The sequence below is a fragment of the Terrapene carolina genome, unplaced genomic scaffold (genome assembly GCF_002925995.2).
Source record: "Terrapene carolina triunguis isolate 2854851 unplaced genomic scaffold, T_m_triunguis-2.0 Scaffold16, whole genome shotgun sequence".
Taxonomy (NCBI): Eukaryota; Metazoa; Chordata; order Testudines; family Emydidae; genus Terrapene; species Terrapene triunguis.
This window is the reverse complement of record NW_020664367.1, coordinates 1,079,551-1,101,121: the sequence shown is the minus strand read 5'-3', so window position 1 is coordinate 1,101,121 and position 21,571 is coordinate 1,079,551. Positions and strand designations below refer to the sequence as shown.

General features: G+C 41.4%; 2 protein-coding genes across 2 annotated transcripts in view; one reads left to right on the top strand and one right to left on the bottom strand.

Moving 5' to 3' along the window:
- The window catches only part of RB1 (RB transcriptional corepressor 1), a 169,220-nt gene that overhangs the window by 99,412 nt on the left and 48,237 nt on the right, over positions 1–21,571 (top strand). The window lies entirely within an intron of this gene.
- On the bottom strand, positions 5,627–8,405 carry LPAR6 (lysophosphatidic acid receptor 6). Its single transcript, XM_024218848.1, has one exon. It carries the CDS (start codon positions 7,777–7,779, stop codon positions 6,751–6,753), a length of 1,029 nt encoding a protein of 342 aa, XP_024074616.1. The 5' UTR covers positions 7,780–8,405; the 3' UTR covers positions 5,627–6,750.

The following is a 21,571-nucleotide window of genomic DNA, read 5'->3' as shown; positions in this document are numbered from 1 at the left end:
CATGTTCAAAGTACTTAACATATCTAATCCACCTCACAGCTGTGTGAGGTGCGTAGCTGCATATCAGAGCTGGCCAGAAAATGTTTTTTGTTTTCCGCTATGTAAAATTAAAAACCATTCAGGTTTTGGCTTTTCAGTTTTCCAACAACAAATCATATCTTTGAGTAAAGCAGACATTTTCTGCAAAATATTTCATTTAGGCAAAAACTCAATTTTCTGTCACAGTTCTGATGGAAATTTTTTTGACCAGTTCTATCTGTAATCCCCATTATAGAAGGGGAACTTCAAAAAAGAAATTACTAGTTTGAGGCCACAGAGGGTTTCAGTGTCAAAGCATGGATTAGAATTATGAGCTTCCTCATTCTTTGTTATTTGTTACTAAGGTCATATGTCTGAAATGGAAAGGGGGCTGTCCAATCTCTCCCAAAAATGTCCCTTTGCAGACAGGGCTCTGTTCCCAAAGTTTCATCCATGTTTGATGTACTATATTGAACATATTACAAAAGTTTACTGATCCTGCAGAGAAAGAGGTAAGGGAAGGTGTGGTTGAAGTTGAAGCAGCCTTCATACCACTCACATATGCATTATCTTGTCTTCAGTTGAGAAGCATTTAAAATCCCCCGTACATACAATTTGAAATTTAAATGGACATTGTCAAGATAAAAATCAAACTCAAAACGTATCATTGTATTGATCCTTGCTTCTGACCAAACCTTAGACTGCTAAAGCAGAATTAAAAAAAAGTTGAATTGATTTTCAAGCAAAATTAATTTACTCTCAAATTTATCACTTTTACTTCAGATTCTCAATACTGCAATGTTTGGGGGTAGCAAACTCAGCACAGATGTGCTAATAACTTCTAAACAACAGTTTCCATTTCGTTCTAAATCAACTACAGAAACATTTCTATTGGTCTTGGCTTTTTAAATGTGGGGAGAGTGTCCTCCTTAGATTTCCATCCCAACACTCAAACGCTAGTACCCTAAGGTACAAATGATTAGATCTAACAAAATTAGAACTTATCTGAATTTTCAGATCTATTGAAGTGTATAGACCTTAAGACAGATTGACTGTTGGGAATTCAATGAACAAATTAAATTTCAGCTGTAAAATGACTATAGAAAATAATTTTGAGGACAAGATGGTAAAGTGGGTTAATACAATATGGTGGGATTTTCAAAAGCAACATAGGCACAAATGTCTTGTTGACTTTTGCTGGGGTTTTGCTCCGAAATCACTTAGGTGCTTTTGAAAATCCCAAACTAGCCAATATGCAGGTTTTGGTCACAAGTGAAAAACAGGCCAAGAGTATAAACCTTGCTTTAACTTTTAAAGTGCTTTTTAAGCATTGAAAAATAACTGTTAAAATGCCTTTGTGAGCTTCTATATTTATTGCCTTTTAATTCGTCCATATAAGCTTGTTTGTTTACAAATAAAAATGTTTTTCTAACTCCCTGTCCTACAAATTCAGCCTGTAATCTGAAACTCAAGTTGATTTATCTCTGGATCACAAATAATCACTCAAAAACATTCTTCATTCAATGAATGTTTGTTTGATGTATGAGCCAGAATAGTGTCTAGTACTGTCTCTTAGCTTTTTGGCTGTGCAGTACTCCTAGGAGGAAAGTAATTTAAAACTTACTTTTGTCACTAGAGAAAGCATCTGACTCTGAATTAGCCCAGGAAGAAGGTGTCTTAGCTAACTATTGTTTTTATTCACAAATCTGACCATAACGACACCACTTTAACAAGTTAAGGCTGCATATGAGCAACTTCCTCTGTTCTTCTCTGCTACATTTTGGCTGCTGTGAGGTTTGGAATTCATTAAACTATAAAAGTGATCCTGCAGACCCTTGAAAAGCAATGGCAACATTTTCCAAAATAGGAACTTTTAGCAATCCCCCTCATAGGTGCCTAAATATGGACTTAAGAGCCTAACTTGAGGCTCCTATTTTAGAAAACTTTGGCCAACGTACCTATTAATCTGCACTTATTCTAGCTGTGTTTGAGATGTTACCTCTGCTGACTGTAGAATTCGCCTCATCTGAGATCTAAATAATATATACTTTATCTATATCTATACACACGCAATACTGTCTTTATTACTCATTCTTACAATACCTAGAAAGCGAACGTCTCTTCCTTGCGAAATGACTGGCGTCTAATATTAATATTTTCTAAAAATTTAAATTATGGCCAGAGCTAAAGATTTTCTTGCCATTGTGAAGTACAGGTAACAAAAATGAATATTTTCTTGTTTTTAGTCCCATATGCAGATTTTTAAGACAATCAAGTAAAGGCATTGATATGAAGTTAAAGTGACTGTAAGCTTGCTAGGGTAGACATGGCCTAAATCTGTGCTTAGGTGTCTAAATTTTAAAAATTGCTGAGCTGCAGATGCTCAGCACTTCTGAAAATCAGGTAACTTTATTTAGGTGCCTAAGCATGATTTTAGTAAGCGAACTTTTTATGCACACTGGTTTAAAACTTTTGGCCTAAGAATCTTGCCTCAGGGACACAGAGGGGAGATGGTGCCAAGGTTAGGATTGGAACTCAAGAGCTCCTAGTCCTGTGCTTAGACCCGCAGCTCTTGCAGCAAATTTTTTGGTGGCCTCAGATTGTGACCAGCAATTCTAAAATAATTAATTTTTAGAAAAAAACAAAAATGCACATATACACATCCAAATTGTAATTTATTTATGTAGGGTTTTTTGCAGACTCAATAATAAAAATAATACACAGTTGTCTTTATTCTTTACTGGACCTAAACACAACAGAAACATCCCCACTGGCCCCTGCTGCCTCCCCCATTCCCCACTGCCTCACCGGGCTCCCCACCCCCCTATTGCTGCAGGGCCCTGCTTCATTCCCCACGCTTCCTCCACCCCATTGCCCTGAGCTACCTTCCATCGCCTCACACCCCAGGCCCACCACACTCCTTGACTCTTGACCATAGCTCACCTATAAGGCTGGTCCTGCTGAAGCTCCGATGCCCTGGGGTTGAAGCCCAGAGCCAGATCCCTACACCTACAACTGGAGCCCTGCGGCTGAAGCCCCAAAGGCTCACCGCCCCCGAGAAGGTGGGTCGGGAATCACCAGCTGCCTGTGGAGTCCAAGTTTCTTCCTGTGCTGTGCACACCAGCCCCATGTGTCTGCAGAGGCACTGCCCGGAGCCCGCAGGAGGCTGTGCAGTGCAGGCCACCGATCCCCTGCTGGCGACACCAGCAAACACCAAGGCAGCGCATCCAGGAGCAACAGCTGGTCACTGCAGGGAGGGGCTGCTGTTCCTTTCCTGGGCCAGGAGGCTGTTGTGGCTTCAGAAAAATCTGCTGGTGGCCACATTTGAGAGAGGCTGGCTTAGACCATCCTGCAGTGAAAATCCTGAGAGTACAATGTGGGAGGAGCTACAGTTAGGGTATGTGTACCCTGCAATCAGGGATGTGACTGAGGTACTCTTAGATCCAGCTAACTTGGATAATAGCAGTGAAGCCTCAGTTGCTAGCTGCTCCTGTATATACTCAGAGTCCTGGGTGGAGTTGTACAGCTCGTGGTACCTGGAGTACAGACCTTGGGTCCTGGGCAGGGTTGTGCAACTAGTGCTGCCATTGCTTCACTGCTATTGTTATTGGAGCTAGCCAGATCAAAGCTAGCTTGGGTATGTCCACAAATGCTGCAGTCACTCTTCTGATTGCCGTGTAGATACACCCTTAGTGTTTGGCTTTGTTTTTTAAATGATACCTTGGAAAGTCTGTTTTAAAGGGCAGTTCCCTTATGTGCAATTTTATCTCCTCAGCCTGTTCTGGCCTCCGGGCCAGTGATTCTGTATTTATGTAATCTTCAAAAAAGCTACCCCACGTCACCCTACCACATTCTGGGAGGAATTGGGGGTGGGTTCATTGTGCTTAACTTCTATGATATAGGGGTGTCATGCCAGCTTTGCCTAGCTGAGAACCTAGGCCATCATTTTCTGTTGGTAGAAGGATGGGGGCTGATGACAGGCTGGTGAGTGTGTGCACATACGCACACACCAATAATGAGACTCTCAGAATATCATTCTAAGCATCTTGTGAGGAGAGCAAGAAAAAGACAAAATTAAAGGCCTTTCAGTGAAACAATGTAACAAAGCTACTGCACTAACAAGTAATTTTAAATTTTACTCCTCTATCCTTGTTCTTTTTATGTGTGCTTGTACAGTGAGGAACTAATTTTGAAAGTTATCCGTGCATCTGCTAGTAGGCAAACAGTTATGTAAAATAACTTAGAACAACTAAAAAAAATTTGAGTTTACAAGCTAAAGTGAAATAAGCGATTTAGATTATTGTTCTTCATAAGTATAACTGATTATAAATTTCAGTTAAATTATACTTTAAATGCTATTTTATAGGTGCCAATATTATATCATTAGGTTAAAAAGCTCTGTGAATCGCTGCAATGAATCAAGATGTATTACTAGTTTTAACTGCACAGATTTGCCAGTGACTTTATTAATCTGAATAGCATGTGTAAAACTGTTGGATGCATTTCTAAAACAAGGTGGGTGAGGTAATATCTTTTACTGGACCAGCTTCTGTTGGTCAATATAAGTTGGCCGAGTAAAAGTTACTGTTTCACCCACTTTGTCTCTCTCATATCCTGGGACCATCACGGCTATAACGCTGCAAACAGATATATTCCAATAACTTTCTGGGTTTTATTTTTTTCTAAAGTCTGGTATGAACCAAAGAAAGATTTCAAGGTTGCCCGCTGAGATCTTTTTATAGCACTGGATGTACACCGTGCCCGTACTGTAAGGCACAAGTTTTAAAATTTTGTTTTGCAGAGTCAAACTCTGCTGTAAATAAGAATTTACTATGAAACTGTATGTTATACTGTGCTTTTTAGGAGTTAGAGTTAATGTCAATGATGACATACTAGTTCTGATTGTATTTGTTACAGTATTTGTATTTCTCTTTTATTTTTCTTTGGATCCCCCATTTCATTTTATAAACTCACCCTTAGCATTTATGTTTATGGCAAACTTTTCTTGTGAGAATGCATTCAAGCTTTCCTGTCATCATGGAAGATTACCCAGGCCATTATCCACTGAATTCTATACCACATTTGTAGTATATACTTCAGTTTGTGGTACCTTGGGTTTTCCTTTCTATATGACTGTGGGATAGTAATATTGCTGTATGGTTAGGCTGCCAAAGTCGTTCAGAATCAAATTCTGATAAGGTAAGCTCTTTAAGTAGCACAAATGTACATTTTCAATAACCGTAACCACTATGTATTTCTAACCTAAAATGAAATTTGAATAAAACTTATAGAGTGATAGACACAATTGGACGATATACTTGAACATCAAATTGCAAGTGCAGTACACACTTTCTGTAACATGAACTCAGCCTTCCTCAGATTGCCCAGAAGTAAGAGTGCTTGAATTGCTAGTAACATATCTACATATTATAACTGAACAGAGAAATCCAGAACACAAGTATACTTTAGTTCAATTTTTACTCCAGACTTTATCATCTTTGGGAGAAACCACCACTTGACACTTCTTGAACTTTTTAAATATTTATTTTTTTACAGTAAAGGTAAACAAATTCTGAGCAAGATATGCACAATACTCCAGCTTCTGAAGAATGTATGAAACACATGGCACTTTTAAACAAAGTTGCATCTTGCTTCATATAAGCTCTTAATTCTTAAAAATTCCTGGATTTATTGCAGCAGTTTTCAGGCATCTCAAATAAATAAGTATTTTTATTATCTTTAAATGTATAAGAAGCTCACATTTAAAAACATCAAAATTACGGCGCTTATGTGACGTACAGAACATCTAGGAGAGGGTACTTTACAATAAACAGCTAACTGCCATTTCTTGTCTTCTTGGAAAATAATATTTAATATGTCACCCAGGATATCTTTGTTCATGTGAGGAATACTCGATGTTTTTTTCAATAGCAAAGAAGCACTTTTGAAGTTAAATTACACAACCCAAACAGAACACTTATTTAAAGATTTTAGTCTTTGTTTTAGTCGTATTTGCTATAGTTTCTTAGGAACAGCTTTGAGTTGGTTTTGTCAGCAATATTTTTATCTAAATAACTGACAAATCTTGTTTCAGTAACTTTACATACTTTTTAATCCATCTGTAAATTTATTTTTACAAAGGAATAGCTTAACTTTTGTAAAGCAATCCTACAAAAGATGGTGGGTGTGGAACTTGTGGAACTGACACCAGAGTTGCAATAACTTGATCAATGCTTTGAAGAATCCAGACATTAAGAAATCAGCATGTAAACAAAATAGTTGCAGCCTAAAATAATGTCTTCACAATTTAATTTTTTTATTTAAAGTGTTTTAACCTGTTAACACAAACAATGTGAAGACCTAGTCTTCCAACTTCATAATATGTTGAATTGTAAAACACTTTGGGGCCTTGTTAGTATCAACTTCGGTTTCCAAATATCTGTTTTTGTGTGATCAAAATTGTAAGGAGACACAGCAGGGACACTCTAACAGGTCATGGAATCTGTGACATAAAGGCAGAAGAGATAAAACTTTGACAACTATAAAGATATTTGTAATTCTTGCAGTAATTACATTTTTCTATAAAGTATGTTTACAAGTGACATTTAACTTTTTCCTATTTTTAATCATTATATAAACAGTTTTCTAAGTGAAGAAAGTTTATTCAGTGTACAAGAAAACATTTTCACAGCTGAAGAAAGGTGCATTTCAGTCCCAGTATTTTCTCTCCGTTTATATTGTAGATTCATTGTCAAATATTTTAGCTTTTAAAGTCTGGAGGCTGTGTTGAATAAAATTTTCAGTAATTTGAATTTCAGAGAATCTGGAATCGCGTGTTCTAGCTGATCTGTTCTTTTTTATTGAGTTTTGAATAGTGTCTGATGTAAAATAGTATACTATAGGGTCAAAACAACAATTTGAAACTGCAATGCATAGAGTGATAGGATACATAGTCCTGATAGCAGTTACTAATGAACAATTAATCCATATTTGTGTTCTCATAAGAGAATAAAGTATTAGGGTAACATTATATGGCACAAAACAGAAACAGAATATCACCAAATGGACAAAAATCATTTTGAGTACCTTTTTTTTGCTTAACTTGTTCCGACTTAATGTAACTGGTTTATTCAAAGTCCTTAAAACCATCGTAGAACAGGTCACATTTAAGATCAGTGGAATAAAAAATCCCACAATTTCAATGAAGATAACAATCCTTGATATATAGGTTTTCCATGTGGCATTAGGAAAGTTTTCAAAACATGTGTGTTGGTTTTGTCCAGTGTCATTTTGGGTGCTAGTAGACTGAAAAAAGCTTGCTGGCATGCTTCCTGCTAGTACAGTTATCCATACTGCAACACAGACGATTTTTGCATTTCTTTTGGTTCTAAGAGTCTTAGACCGAAATGGGTGCACTATGGCTAAAAAGCGATCTACGCTTATACAAGTCAAGAAGAAAATGCTTCCATACATGTTTGTATGAAACAAGGTGACAGAAATCTTGCAAAGTATATCTCCAAATGGCCAGTTTCTTACTGTAAAGTAATAAATCCTGAAGGGTAATGTAAATACAAAAAGCAGATCAGATATTGCTAAATTAAGCATGTAAGTTGTTGTTTCATTTCGCATTTTCAATGTGAATGTAAAAATGTATATAGCAACGCAATTTGATATTAGACCAAGGACAAACACCATGCTAAACGTACATCCATATAAAATATACTTAAAGGAGTCCTCAGTGGAGCAATTAGAGCTTACCATTATAATGGCAATTTAAATTTACAATGTTGAATTCCTTTTGTTGTTAGCAGCCCTTCTGCAGTAACTGCTTTAAAATCTCTGGGTAGCTTGCAGATGAATTTGGTCTGTGAGTGATTTCATAAGTTTTCCATTTTACTTTAAAACTTCCACGTTGAAACATGAATGTTGCAGTAGGAAGATACTGCTCTGGGAATCAGCAGGAGATCATTCTTTTCTTCCAAATTCCACAATAGTCACACATCCAGTCCTGGGCGATAATAAACATAGTCTTACAGGCAACAGATGAGGTCATCCTTACATTTAATTCCACGTTCTTGTTTTCCCAGTTGTTAATGAAGCTGATACAGAACTTGCTGCTTTATGTTCAACTGCAAGTCAAAAAGTAGAGAAGTACTTTAAATGCAGATTTTCCAAAGTTGTTTAACTGGGAATGTGTAACTGAGATTCCTTAGGAAAAGATTTCCTGGGCTCTCTAAGATGTAGGAGTTTCCACCTCTTTCACTGCCGCCTTGCTGTAAAACAAGCTTTTCAACTTGCCTGTATGCTAACCCCCACAGGGCGGAAAGCAGGCTGCTTAGAAATTCAGAAATACAATTCCAAAGCGTGTTTGTTCTTGCTGAATTTAGATCTCCTCCTCAGATGCTGAGTGTGTAGTATGCCTTGCTTATTCTGAAAAGAGAGGGGGGGGAAAAGAGCTCAGTCAATTTGTAATATGACATCACAGGAAGAAGAGGCAGGACTTAAAGAGAGAATGGTTTCAATTCAGTTTGCCTTTCTTTAATCAGATAATGTGTCTGCAGGAAATATACCTCAGAGGCATGCAAATGCTCAGAATGGTGGAGCAGTCTGCTATTAACTCTTTATGTAGCAGGAAAAAGTCCCTTGTCATCAAAAGTGCTTTTATTTTTTTTTAATTATTTGACAAATTCAGTGCAAAATCTTTTTGTTTCTTTTTAGTTGTGAAAGACTTTTGGGCTGGCGGAATAACTCCCACATCTAAACATTTCATTTTCTTTGTTAGTAAAATTATTATTTACATTTTGAAATTCTTAATGGCTACCTCTGAAATTTTCTTAAAGATGTATTTTTGTAAAAGGTATCGTTCCTTGTGATGATACATAATGCTTATCAAGAAACAGAGACTAGCTGATTAAGCAGTTCTAGATCTTAATTCTCTAAACACTTCAGCAGATGCATAACTTTCCTCATGTGAGCAGCCCTTTTTGAAGTCAGAGAAAGGCAATGGGGCATATTTTATTTATTTTTTCCTATGAGAACTGTTAATATATGTGAAGGGAAGATTATAAAGACAGTGGAATTGAATCTGGCGGGGAAGGGGGGAAGCAAAGGGGAGAATAAAGCAATATGTTGTGGGATTGGGAAGGAGAATTTAGTGAGCCTAACAATTAAAATCACACACAGCTAAATTTCTAACTAATAAGACGTCTATTATCACCTTGATCACTGTGCATGTATGTTATATTCCTTTTCACTAGTCTTTGTCTTTTTAAATTGTACATTCTGTGGGGCAGGGAAATAATTTCCCTCTGATTGTAAAGCACCTAATACATTTTCGGTTCTACCGCAATATAAGTAATATACCTGTTCTGATAATTTTGTAAAGTGAATCACTTATTTGTACTTTCTGTAATTACTCCTACTAGTCACTGCCTAATACAATAAATAAATTTCTGCTTATTAAAATACTTTGTAAATTTTAAAGAGAACTCCTTTACAGGATGGCATGAGGAGACCCTCAGTTTAGATACGCTAGTCTCTTTCTGGCACGAAAAATGTGTATTTCACAGTCTTAGAAGAAGAAATCCTTGTGCATATGTGTGACTGATGCAGTTCTTTCAAGCTAAATGTTAAGCAATCACACCTAAGCCATGGCTTGGTTAGCAAATAGTGTATAGTCTATTCCCATTGTAAATGATGGTAGGTATTAGAGAACTTATTCACAGGGGTGTGGCCTGGTTTTGCAATGTGAAGCTTAGCAATCAGAAGTCAGAAATGCATCAGATGAGGTTTACTGGCAAATTTCTCTTTCCCTCCAAACAGTTTTACCCTGATTTCTTGTTGGAAGTGAAGCAGTTGAGCTCTACTTCCTCACATTTATGACCTGCTAAATGTCCACACTTGGAGACTCCTGTTAAACCAAGAAGCATACTCAGTTTTCAATTTCTAAATATATTGGAGCTGGAAAAGTGAACTGAGCAGACTGTGGCTATGTGTGCGCTGTTAACTTTCAGTCACAGTGTAGATTTTACTTCATGTTGTTGCTAAAAGCAACCAATTGTCTTGCTTACTGTAAGCAAGCCAATTATATATAGTTATATTTTGTATTTTCACTTCCTTATGCCTTAGGGGACTGATCCACAGCCCACTGAAGTAAATGGAAGTCTTTGTATTGGCTTCAGTGGTTCAGGCCCTAGGAGTCTTGAGCTCGCTTCTCTACTCGGGGTTAGGTCCTCTTCTTAGTATGGACTGTGATTAAGTCACTTTCTTAGTAAAAGAAAACTATGGCACAAATATGTAACCCAAAACTTACAAACTTGGGTGCCTTAAATTAAGCCTTGAGGGCCACATCTGGGTGGGAAATTGCATGCAGGGCCATGAATGTAGGGCTGGGGTAGGAGGTTGGGATACGGGAGGGAGTGTGGTGTGCAGGAAGGGGCTCAGGGCAAGGGATTGGGGTGCAGGACGGGTGCGAGGTGTACGAGGGGGCTCAGGGCAGGGGGTTGAGGAGCAGGAGGGGTGGGGCAGAGGGCTCAGGGCAGAGGGTTGGAATGCAGGGTGGGTGCGGGGTGCAGCAGGAGCCTCAGGGAAGGGGGTTGGGGTGCAGGGAGGGATGCGGGGTACAGCAGGGGGTTGGGGTGTAGGATGGGTGCAGGGTGTGGCAGGTGGCTCAAGGCAGGGGGTTGGGGTGCAGGAAGGGCTTGGGGTTCGGGGTCCGGCCCGGCATCGCTTACCTTGAGCGGCTCCGGGGTGGTAGTAGCACGCAGCGGGGCTAAGGCAGGCTCCCTGCCTGTCCTGGCCCTGTGCCGCTCCCGGAAGCGGCTGGCACCATGTCCCTGCGGCCCTGGGAGGCAGAGGGCTCCGCGCACTGCCCTTGCCTGTAGGTACCTCCCCCGAAGCTCCCATTGGCCCCGGTTCCACATTCCTGGCCAATGGGAGCTGTGGTGGGTGGTGCCTGCAGGCAAGGGCAGCGCGCAGAGCCCTCACTCCCGCCTTCTCCAAGGGCCGCAGGGACGTGGTGCCAGGAGCGGCATGGGGCCAGGGCAGGCAGGGAGCCCACGGGCCGTAGTTTGCCCACCCCTGTCCTAGATCCACATTTTAAGCACCTAAATAAGTTTACTAATGGAAATCAACTCATCTATGAGATTAAGCACTGATGATGTAAATGCCTAACTATGGATTTAGATGCATCACAAAGGCACGCAAGTCTGACAGTTTTTGCATAAATGACTTGTCAAACATCACTCAGGAAGTAACAGATCTCTGGTCACCTGATTTCTAGGCCTGTGTTTTATTTAGCTAGGATGTCCGTGTATAGGCAGTAAGGCCTAGTGCATAGAGCACTGGACTGGGGTTTGGAAGGCCTAGGTTCTGTTCCTGGCTCTGCCAGTGGCCTGCTGGGTGACCTTGGGCAAGTCATGTCACCTGTCTGTGCCTCAGCCTCTCCATCTTCTAAAGCAATTTCAGATCTGCGGCTGAAAAGGCATGATCCAAAGCCCACTGAAGACAAAGGTAAACCTTCCAATTACTTCAGTGGGCTTTGAAGCAGACCCCAAATCAGCATAGTCACTAACTCTCTGCACCTCACTTTACCGACAGAAAAGCGCTAAAAATTGTCCTGTTGCAGAAAGCACTGACTACACTGTGGTACTATCTTGTGCTCCCTAGTTATTGTATGACATTAACACATTGGTGATAGCAATGTTGAATTGGAGAGGTTCAACTGTCTGACTACAAAGAGTTTGTGTTCAAATATTCTAGTCTCTCTTTATTTTGGAATTTTCTAAATTTCTCCATTCCCAAGTGCATCCTGTAATGAACAGTTGTAATCTGCTTTATAGTTACCTCCAGAAAGGTTACATTACTTACATGGACTTTTGAACTTTCTGGTTATGAAAGCTCTTGATTAGAAAACCCAAACATCTTTCTCTTTTAACTCACATTTTGTTTTGTTGCTCTGAGTTTCTTTGTAGAGTTTAATAGCCAAACTGGACTTCAATTAGCAACTGTTGGCATCAATTTGATGTTCATGTTTAGATAATTTAAATTTGCATTTTAGAAGTGTTTAAAAATGGACTGCAGAATATTCTATTTGTAGAATAATAAATGCTGAGTAAGTTAAGTAACAAGCTTCTGTTAATTCTGGATGCCTTTTGATTAACTTATTTTCTGCTTCTCATCAGACACTAATTGTAGCTTTTAGTGTGTTGTTTTCTCTGAGGCATTTCTTACTGATACAGAGGGTTCCAAGTGCCAGAAAACAAGTACTGGAAGTGCCGCATGATTCCATTCCATCGACCCAAAAAAGTTGTGGAACAGTGTTCTGGAGTGTCCCAGCAGTACTTGAGCACTGCAATGAATCTATTGTGATTGCATCCTTATAAAATGTGTCCAGGAGACACATGTGGTCCACCAAAAGTCTCTCTTGAATGTGATTTTTTTCAAATCTTAAAAACGATTTAAACATTTTTCTCTTAGAAACTGGCTCTCAAAGCATAGTTGTGATACAAATGCAATTCCATTGCATAACTACTTCTGTAAAAGACCAATGTGAATCCATAGGTTTTAAGGCCAGAAGTTACTAGGCCGGGGTGGGCAAACTAGCCGGCCCGCAAGCTCCCACTGGGGAGCAGGGTCTGGAGCTTGCCCCTCTCCGGCATTCCAGCCAGGGCACTGGGTTGGGGGTCACATCACGCGGCTCGGCCCTGCTCCTGTGCTCCAGCTGGTGTGCAGGGTCAGGGAGGGGCCACACCACGCAGCTCGGCCCCACTCCAGCCGGGGTACTGGGTCAGGGGGGGGCTGCACCACACGGCCCACCCCCCCCCCGGCCCCCCGGCTGGGGCGCGGGGTGGGGTGGGGGGGGGGGGGGCGCACCACGCGGCTCGGCCCCGCTCCGGTGCTCCACCCGGGGCACTGGGTTGAGGGGGGCGCATCATGCAGCTCCCGGAAGCTGCGGCATGGCCCCACTCCGGCCCCTCTGTGCTCCAATGGCCCTCTCCTCTGCTCCAATGGGAGCTGCAGGGGCGGTGTCTGCGGATGGGGCAGTGTGCAGAGCCACCTGGCCACGCCTCCGCATAGGAGCCGGAGAAGGGACATGCTACTGCTTCTGGGAAACGCTTGAGGTAAGCGCTGCTTGGAGCCTGCACCCCTGAGCCTCTCCCAACGCCCCTGCCCCAGCCCTGATCCCTCCCGCTCTCCAAACACCCTCGATCCCAGCCCAGAGCACCCTCCTACACCCCAAACTTGTCATCCCCAGCCCCAACCAGAACCCTCACTCCCTCCTGGACTCCAACCCCAATTTTGTGAGCGTTCATGGCCCGCCATACAATTTCTATTCCCCGATGTGGCCCTCAGACTAAAAAGTTTGCCTATCCCTGATATAGTCTGACCTCCTGATATCATTGTATACTCCTGATATCCCAGGCATTTAAATTTCACGCAGTTAGTTCTATATCAAGCCCAGTAGCTTGTGTTTGGCCAAGTCATATATTCCAGAATGGATTCAGTCTTGATTTGAAGACTTCGAAAGATAGAGAATCCACCACTTCACTTGGTAGTTTATTCCAATGGTTAATCACCCTTATTGTTAAAAATGTGTGCCTAATTTCTAATTTGATTTTGTCTGCTTCAGCTTCCAGCTGTTGATTCTTGTTATGCCTTTTTCTGCTAGATTAAAGCGCCATTGAGCACCTAGTGTTTTTTTTCCCCATGAAAATACTTATACACTGTAAACAATCACCTCTCAATCTCCTTTCTGATAAACTAAACAGATTGAGCTCCTTAAATCTCTCACAGTAAGGCATTTTCTCCAACCTCAAATATTTTTTTTAATTCTTTTTCTGCGTGCTCTCCCATTTTTCAACATTCCTTTTTAAATGTGGACACCAGAACTGGAGGGGGTATTCCAGTATCTGTCTCACCCACACTGTACACAGAAATAAAATCATTTCTCTACTCCTACTTTAATACTCCTTTCTTCATACGCCCAAAAATGGCGTTAGCCCTTTTGGCGGTACCATTGCAGTGGAAGCTCATATTGAGTTGTTGGTCCACTATGATCACTAAATAGTCTTCAGCCTCTGCTTTTCAGGGTACAGTCTGTAAGTATGGCCTGCATTCCTTGTTCCTAGATAACTTTGCATCTGGCTGTGTTTAAACACGTTTTGTTTGAATGGACGTAGTTTACCAAGTAATCCAGCTCATTCTGTATGACTGCCCTATCCTCCTCCTCATCATTTACCAATCTGCCAGGCTTTGTGTCATCCGCAGATTTTTTTTCAGCAGTGATTTGATATTTACTTCCAAATCACTGATGAACTGTGTAACCCCACTGGAAACATCCTCATTGGATGATGATTCCCCATTGAGAACTACTTTTTAGATTGGTCAGTTAGCAAGTTCTTAATGTGTATTTAATTGGTATTGTATATGCTAATTTTTAATCAGAATGTTGAGTGGTACTGAGTCAGATGCCTTACAAAAATCTAAATATATTATATCTAGTTACATTTATAAACAAATCTTGTAATCTCATCAAAGAATGAAATCAGATTTGTTTATTTTTTATAAAACCATGTTGACAATAATATTCCTATTCTTTAATCCTTTATTAAATGAGTGCAGTATCAGCTTTTCCATTATTTTGCTTGGAATTGATGTCAAACTAACAGGCCTATAGTTCCCTGGGTCATCCCACTTGCCTTTTTGAACACTGGCACAACATTGCCACTCTTTCAGTCTTCTGGAATTTCACTGGTATTCCAAGTTTTATTAAAAATTAACATCAGCTGTCCAAAGATCTCCTCAGCCAACTCTTTTAGGACTCTTGTGTACAAGTTATTTGGGCATGCTTATTTAAAAATGTTTATCCTTGGAAGATGATGTTTAAAGTACTCTATCATCATGTAATACAAGCACATCTTTGTTTCTTTCCAAATACAGAACAGAAATATTTATTGACAGCTTCTATCTTTTCTGCATCATTAACAATTTTGCCCTCTCCGTCTAGTAATGGGCATATACCATTGACAGAATTTCTTTTGTTCCTAATAGACTTTTAAAAAAAAAATCCTTTGTATTATCCCCAGTACAGTTGTCCATCCATTTTCCCCAATGTCTTAAGTTTCCCTTAAATTTTCTGTACTTCATAACTTCTAATGTATATTGTTTGCTATTTCCCCATTTTTTATATATTGCTTTTTTAAATCTTTAATTGCTGTCTTCACTTCACTACTAAACCAGGATGGGTTTCTTGCCAAAGTTGTCCTCTTTCTTGATTCTGGCTTTTTGGCCATCTAATAAATTCCTCTTAAAGAACTCCCGATTTTCATTCACTTTTTTTTGTCCAAATTTTACCTCCCAGTATTTTTTCTCATAATTTTCCTAATCTTTGGGAAATTAGCCTTTTTGAATCACCAAGTATAAATATTATTGGTTTGGGATGGTCCTCTGTTTGCTCAGATTGAATGTAATCAGGTCATGATCATTGGTCCCTGGGCAGCTACCACCAACTTCCAGTCCAGTGATTGATTCATCTGCATCCACAAAGAGGTTCAAAATAGTTACCTTGTGTTTGGTTCGGTACCTTTTTGTGTTAGAAAATCGTCTATAATTATTGGAAACTAATGATGTTTTACTACCGGCTGAATGAGACTTCCAGCATATGTCTCCCAACAGGGGCGGCTCTAGCTTTTTTGCCGCCCCAAGCACGGCAGTCAGGCTGCCTTCGGCGGCATGCCTGTGGGAGGTCCCCGGTCCCGCGGATTCGGCGGGATGCCTGCGGGAGGTCCGCCAGTCCTGCGGCTTCGGCGTACCTGCTGCCGAATTGCTGCCGAATCCGCGGGACCGGCGGACCTCCCGCAGGCATGCCGCCGAAGGCTGCCTGACTGCCACCCTCGCAGGGACCAGCAGGGTGCCCCCCGGGGCTTGCTGCCCCAGGCACGCGCTTGGAGTGCTGGTGCCTGGAGCCGCCGCTGCTCCCAAACTGAAATACCCATAACACTTTTCTTTCTGCACAGAGACAGGTGCTTAATGAATATTTCATCCGGTGTCTGGCTTAATTCAGTGGTTTATAATAGACTCTCACTGATATCTCCTCCTGGACTTTGTTAGTGAGCACATTAATCCATATGCATTCAGGATCCCGTGGTTCTGAGTTATCAATAACTCTGAAATAGGCAATAGAGGCTTTAGCCTAGAGTACCCTCCCCCACCTCTTTTTCACACGCTATCCTTCCTAAACAGGTTATAACCACCAATTTTAACATGGCAATCATGACAGTTTCAGTAATACCAATTATATCAAATTTCTTCTAATCAATCAGCATTTCCAATTCCTCTGCATTGTTACCCTGACTCCTAGCATTGGTATATAAGCAGCTGAAAAAATTCTCTTCACGTCTGTCACATTGGTTCAATTCCTTTGTGACATACTGTGTTTGAGTTTGTACTGCATTTTCCACTTTAGCTTAACTGATATACTTTGGTATAGCATTTTGCTTATCATTTTTGAAAAATAAATTGTGTAATAGATTTGCCTCAACTATCATGGCTAGACTAACTTCTCTAAACTTAAATAGACAGTAAATGTTGATTTAAGGCGGTCAGGAACCTAGCCATACCCTACTGTGCTCCTCACACCTGCTTGAAAGGTACTGATGGCTACCCACATGAGTTGTCCTCTGGTGGGTTGGGAGGGATGCTACTGCTGCTGTTGGGGCAAGCTGAGGGTCTCCGTCTGGCCTCATCCACTGCTTCTTCTCTTTACATGGCTTTGAAGCCCATCCAGGATTGTATGTAGAGGACAAACTGGAGGACTTCCAGAAAAAGATACTCCAGAGTATAAGGTATCAAGTGAGGATAGCATTTGATGCATATGAATCATGTTGCTATCTTTGATGGTGCGAGGACTCATCCAGGAACTCAGGTATCTGATCTATAGCAAGACATCCAAGACCTCTGATTTCTTTTTGTATGTTTCATAAGTGGGAGATAAACAGCAATGTGGCATGAATTTTCCTTTCCTTACCTCCATGAAACTTTTTAGTTCCCACCGGGATCACTGCTCTGCTGGCTGTGCCTGACCTCAAGTAGACCCTGCAGACAGACAACTAATAAGTTTCTCCTGTCTGGCAGTGCGAGAAGTCCTTACACAATTGGGCTGAGCAGAGCAACAACTTTTAGGGTCCCTTGCACTTCAAAACTGAAACAAATTTCTTAGCCACTTCCATCTACACAGTCACAGGAAAGCCCTCACTTTCAACCCAGGCAATTCGCATAGTTAAAATGGGGCATTTCGTACCACACTAGAAGCAGTGTCCTTATCTTAAGCTGCAGAAGGTGACTTCCTGCAGAAACAATAGTTGAAAACCCCCAATCTTAAATGTGCTGTCAAGTTTTCAGTTTATATATAACTTCACTGGTTTGTTTTGTGAATATCTCCATCCTATTCAGGCAGACTGACATGATCTTGGATCATGAGGGAGAAATAATGAACATTTTTCTTCCTTATATCCAACACAATTTCTTTTAGCCATTGTCATTTACATAGTGTTATTTATATTTCCTCGGCTAAGGCATCCAAACTAGACCAGTGGTTTTCAAACTTTTTTCCTGGTGACCCAGTTGAAGAAAATTGTTGATGCCTGCGACCCAACGGAGCTGGGGGCGAGGGGTTTGTGGCATGGAACGGGCTCAGGGCTGGGGCAGAGGGTTAGGCTGTGGGGGTGAGGGCTGTGAGGTGGGGCTGGGGATGAGGGGTTTGGGTGCAGGAGGGGGCTCTGGGTTTGGGGGGCTCAGGGCTGGGGCAGGGGGTTGGGATGTGGGAGGGGGTACAGGCTCTGGGGTGGGGCCAGGGATGAGGGGTTTGGGGTGCAGGAACGGGCTCTGGGTTGGGAGAGCTCAGGGCTGGGGTGGGGCCAGGGATGAAGGGTTTGGGGTGCAGGAGAGGGCTCCAGGTTTGGGGGGAGGGCTCAGGGCTGGGGCAGAGGGTTGGGGTGTGGGAGAGGGTCTGGGCTGGGGGTGCAGGCTCTGGGGTGGGGCTGGGGATGAGGGGTTTGGTTGGGGTACAGGAAGGGGCTCCAGGTTTGGGGGGCTCAGGCCTGGGGCAGGGGATTGGGGCGTGGGCTTACTTCAGGTGGCTCCCGGCCAGGGGCGCAGTGGGAGTACTAAGGCAGGCTTCCTTCCTGTCCTGGCACCGCGGACCATGCTGCGCCCCGGAAGCAGCCATAGCAGGTCCAGCTCCTAGTCAGAGGCGCACAAGCGGCTCCACGCAGCTTTTGCCTGCAGACACGGCCTTCCCGTGCTTCCCGGCCAATGAGAGTGTGGAGCCGATGCTTGGGGCGGGGGCAGCATGTGGAGCCCCCAGACCCCCCTGCCTAGAAGCCAGACCTGCTGCTGGCTGCTTCCGGAGCACAGCGCAGTGTCAGAACAGGTAGGGTCTAGCCTAGGGTCTAGCCTGCCTTAGCCGGGCAGCACCACCAATGGGACTTTAATGGCCCGGTCGGGGGTGCTGATCAGAGCCGCCGCGACCCAGTGCCTTACATTCTGCGACCCAGTACTGGGTTGCGACCCGCAGTTTGAAAACCACAGAACTAGAACGTCAATTATTCTTGGAGTCCTCATGATCCAGCACTTTGCCAATCTTCCAATGTTTTCCTCTTTCCTTTTTATTGGATTAAGTTTCAAAGTGTTGGTCCAATCAGCTTTTCAAATATGGAAATTTGAATAATTTATATTCAATCATTTATATTTTTTAAATGGGGCTTAAATAAGCCCCATTTAAAAAAAATGTTTTTTTAGCAGTTAATTTGTGGAAAGAGTTTGTCTTTTAATGACCTTGCCTCCACTTCCTTAGTGAGGGCAAGTTTTTCTTGGGCATACTTTGATGTCTGGGGCAGGAGGAAACAGCTGCTGGGAGGCTGATATAGTTATAAGAGATTTTCCTCTCAATCTGTATCCTAGCTCCAAGACTGAAGGTAGGATGGAGGATACATGTGTAACCTGGTCCTCTGCTAGAGTGAGGATTGAGTTTGGGCCCTTGATCGAATGCCAGTACTAGCAAAGATTGAGCTTCCATCCGCAAGCCTCTTGGTGTCTCCAGATGGGGAGGAGGCAGAGGGGAGGAAGAAGGAGGAGCCCATCCCTGCTTTTACCAACATCAGATTAAAGACCATGAATCATCCCATGGTTTAGCAGAGAATGGATTTGCACATCTCTTTAGCTGGCTACTGCCTTAGTGGCAGCACTGCTTCTGTCACCCTCACTTGTACTTAATGTACACTGGCCTGTTGATAACCACTTGTGGGTGGAACATGTACGCCAGCTACAGTAATGGAGCAGGGAGATAGGTGGGAAATTTCTGTCTATAACAGGCTCCCAGCATCACAGCTGGGAGACTGCTTGCCAGCAACAGCTGCTACAGCTTCTGCTTCCTCCTACCCCAGAGAGCACCTTGCCCTCAATAAGGAAATGAATAGGGTCATTAAATCCTAATGTCCACCTAAAAGTGACGGGTTAATTAAACATTTTATTGAAATAAAACAATGTAGGGCTTTCATTACTTGAAAGCTTTCCAAATTTTCGAAGTTGTTTTGGCCATAAGAGCAACACCATAAAAATGTGTAATAGTCTTTGTTGTGGTAAGTAGCAAGTCAGTTGCCAGAATCCTGTATGGCTTAGTGTCAAATATAAATAAATTGAATCCTGGACATGTTTTTTTAATCTAATTTATTCTGATAGTGACAACACTACTGTAACTCTCTCTGTCCTTTAAGACTATTTAAGTCAATAGAATTCAACATGCTGTTATAACAAACTTAATTTGCTGATAGGTGACTCACCACCATGGGAATCTGTGTACCCTACATGCCTTAAACTGTGTCATTAAAATTTCATGTAGTGTTTCATATATTTGCTACTTAGCTGGTCATCAACTATGGCTGCCACAGACTCAGAATGAGATGCTTTTAAAGACGTTTAAATCTTTACTATTAAGTTGATGTCTTTGGTGATGAGTAGTGATTTCAGCTGTATTCTGACTACTGTACTAAATAGTTTTATTGTGAAATTAATTTATCTCAAAGTTTAATAGCCCTTTGAAACTATGCTCAAGAACTTTGATTAGTTAGAGCAATGATGTGGTTTTGTATTGAAGTTTTCTTTATATCAAAATACATTGCCATCATACGATATGATTTGGCATGTTTGAAGTCATTTCTGTTTCCTGTATTATGAAATTTCCCAAATATTGGAGGAGAGAAAGGAAGATGAATATGTTACTGCTGAGAAATAATTATTAAACCATGATTCTGGAACCTGTTTGCATGTAGACTTGTTTGAAAAAACTAATAGTCCACCAGGTTCTTCGTACAAGGAATTTCTTGCAAGCATTTATCATCTAGTTATTTTCAACAGATGAGAGATGGCAGTAGGAAGTATTGTATCTATAGTTAAACACAAATTATGTAAATGTTTCTTTTTAATATATAGATATGTAAAAAGAGGAAGGAATTTGTTATGGTTAAGACATGGGACTGTGAGTCACTAGAACTATTCCTGTGCCACAAACTTCCTATACTAACCTTGAACAATCTGCGTGCACTCTCTGTGCCTTAGTTTCTCTGAGTGAAATGGGGATTATATGTGTTATCGCAAAGGGATATTAGGCAACTTTAATAATTATGTAAAGTGTTTTGAGATGCTTGGATGGAGGCCACTAAATAATTGCTAATTAGTATGATCATTAAAATGCACAGTGAGTAGGAAAATGTTTTTAAGGAAAATTCAAAGTGTGCACATTTGGAAGCATAGATTATTGACAAGGGAAGAGGAATTGTTAAAGGATTTAGCTAAATAAAATTGACAATGCTAATGGTCAAAGTATGCAGTTAAGTAAATTGCTAGGTAAAAGTGTTTTACTAACAGATTTTTATATAAAATAGCAAAAAAAAAAATAGAAAAAAAAATTCTTCATGGAATTGTTACAGTTTATATTTGTGCGCTGTATTTAGTACAGAAAAAAAATCTTAATTAGCTGTGCGCATTGTTCAACACTGAGTTATGATCTTTGATTCATAGAGATGGATGTGGAATCAAACCTGAGCAACTGGCAATCACCAGGAACTATCGCCAGTCCCTGAAAGCCTCCAAAACATTCTATTTTCAAAAACAGGATGTTAGAATAACTTTTTAGATCTCTATTTCAGATAAATTTCAGACAGCTTTGGGTGTGTTCCTTTATTTCCTAATTTCCGCTGGTTCCCCCCCACCCCTTGGGAAGAACTGCTTAATTGCAAAGATAAAAAGTGCTTTTCTCATAGCTAAACCACACAGTGGAACAACTTTCAGCAGAGCTTTAAAGATTGCAGAGAAAGGGCTTCGGCAAAAGGGCAACACTATAAAACAGTTGTCCCCAACTTTTTTCGTCTGGCAAGTGCCAGACGATGAGCCACGGAGGACCGTGGTGGCGGACGAGCATCCGCCGAATGCCACCGACAAGCGGCAACGTCAATAGGCGTCGCCGCCGAAATGCCGCCGAGAAGCAGCGTCATCCAGA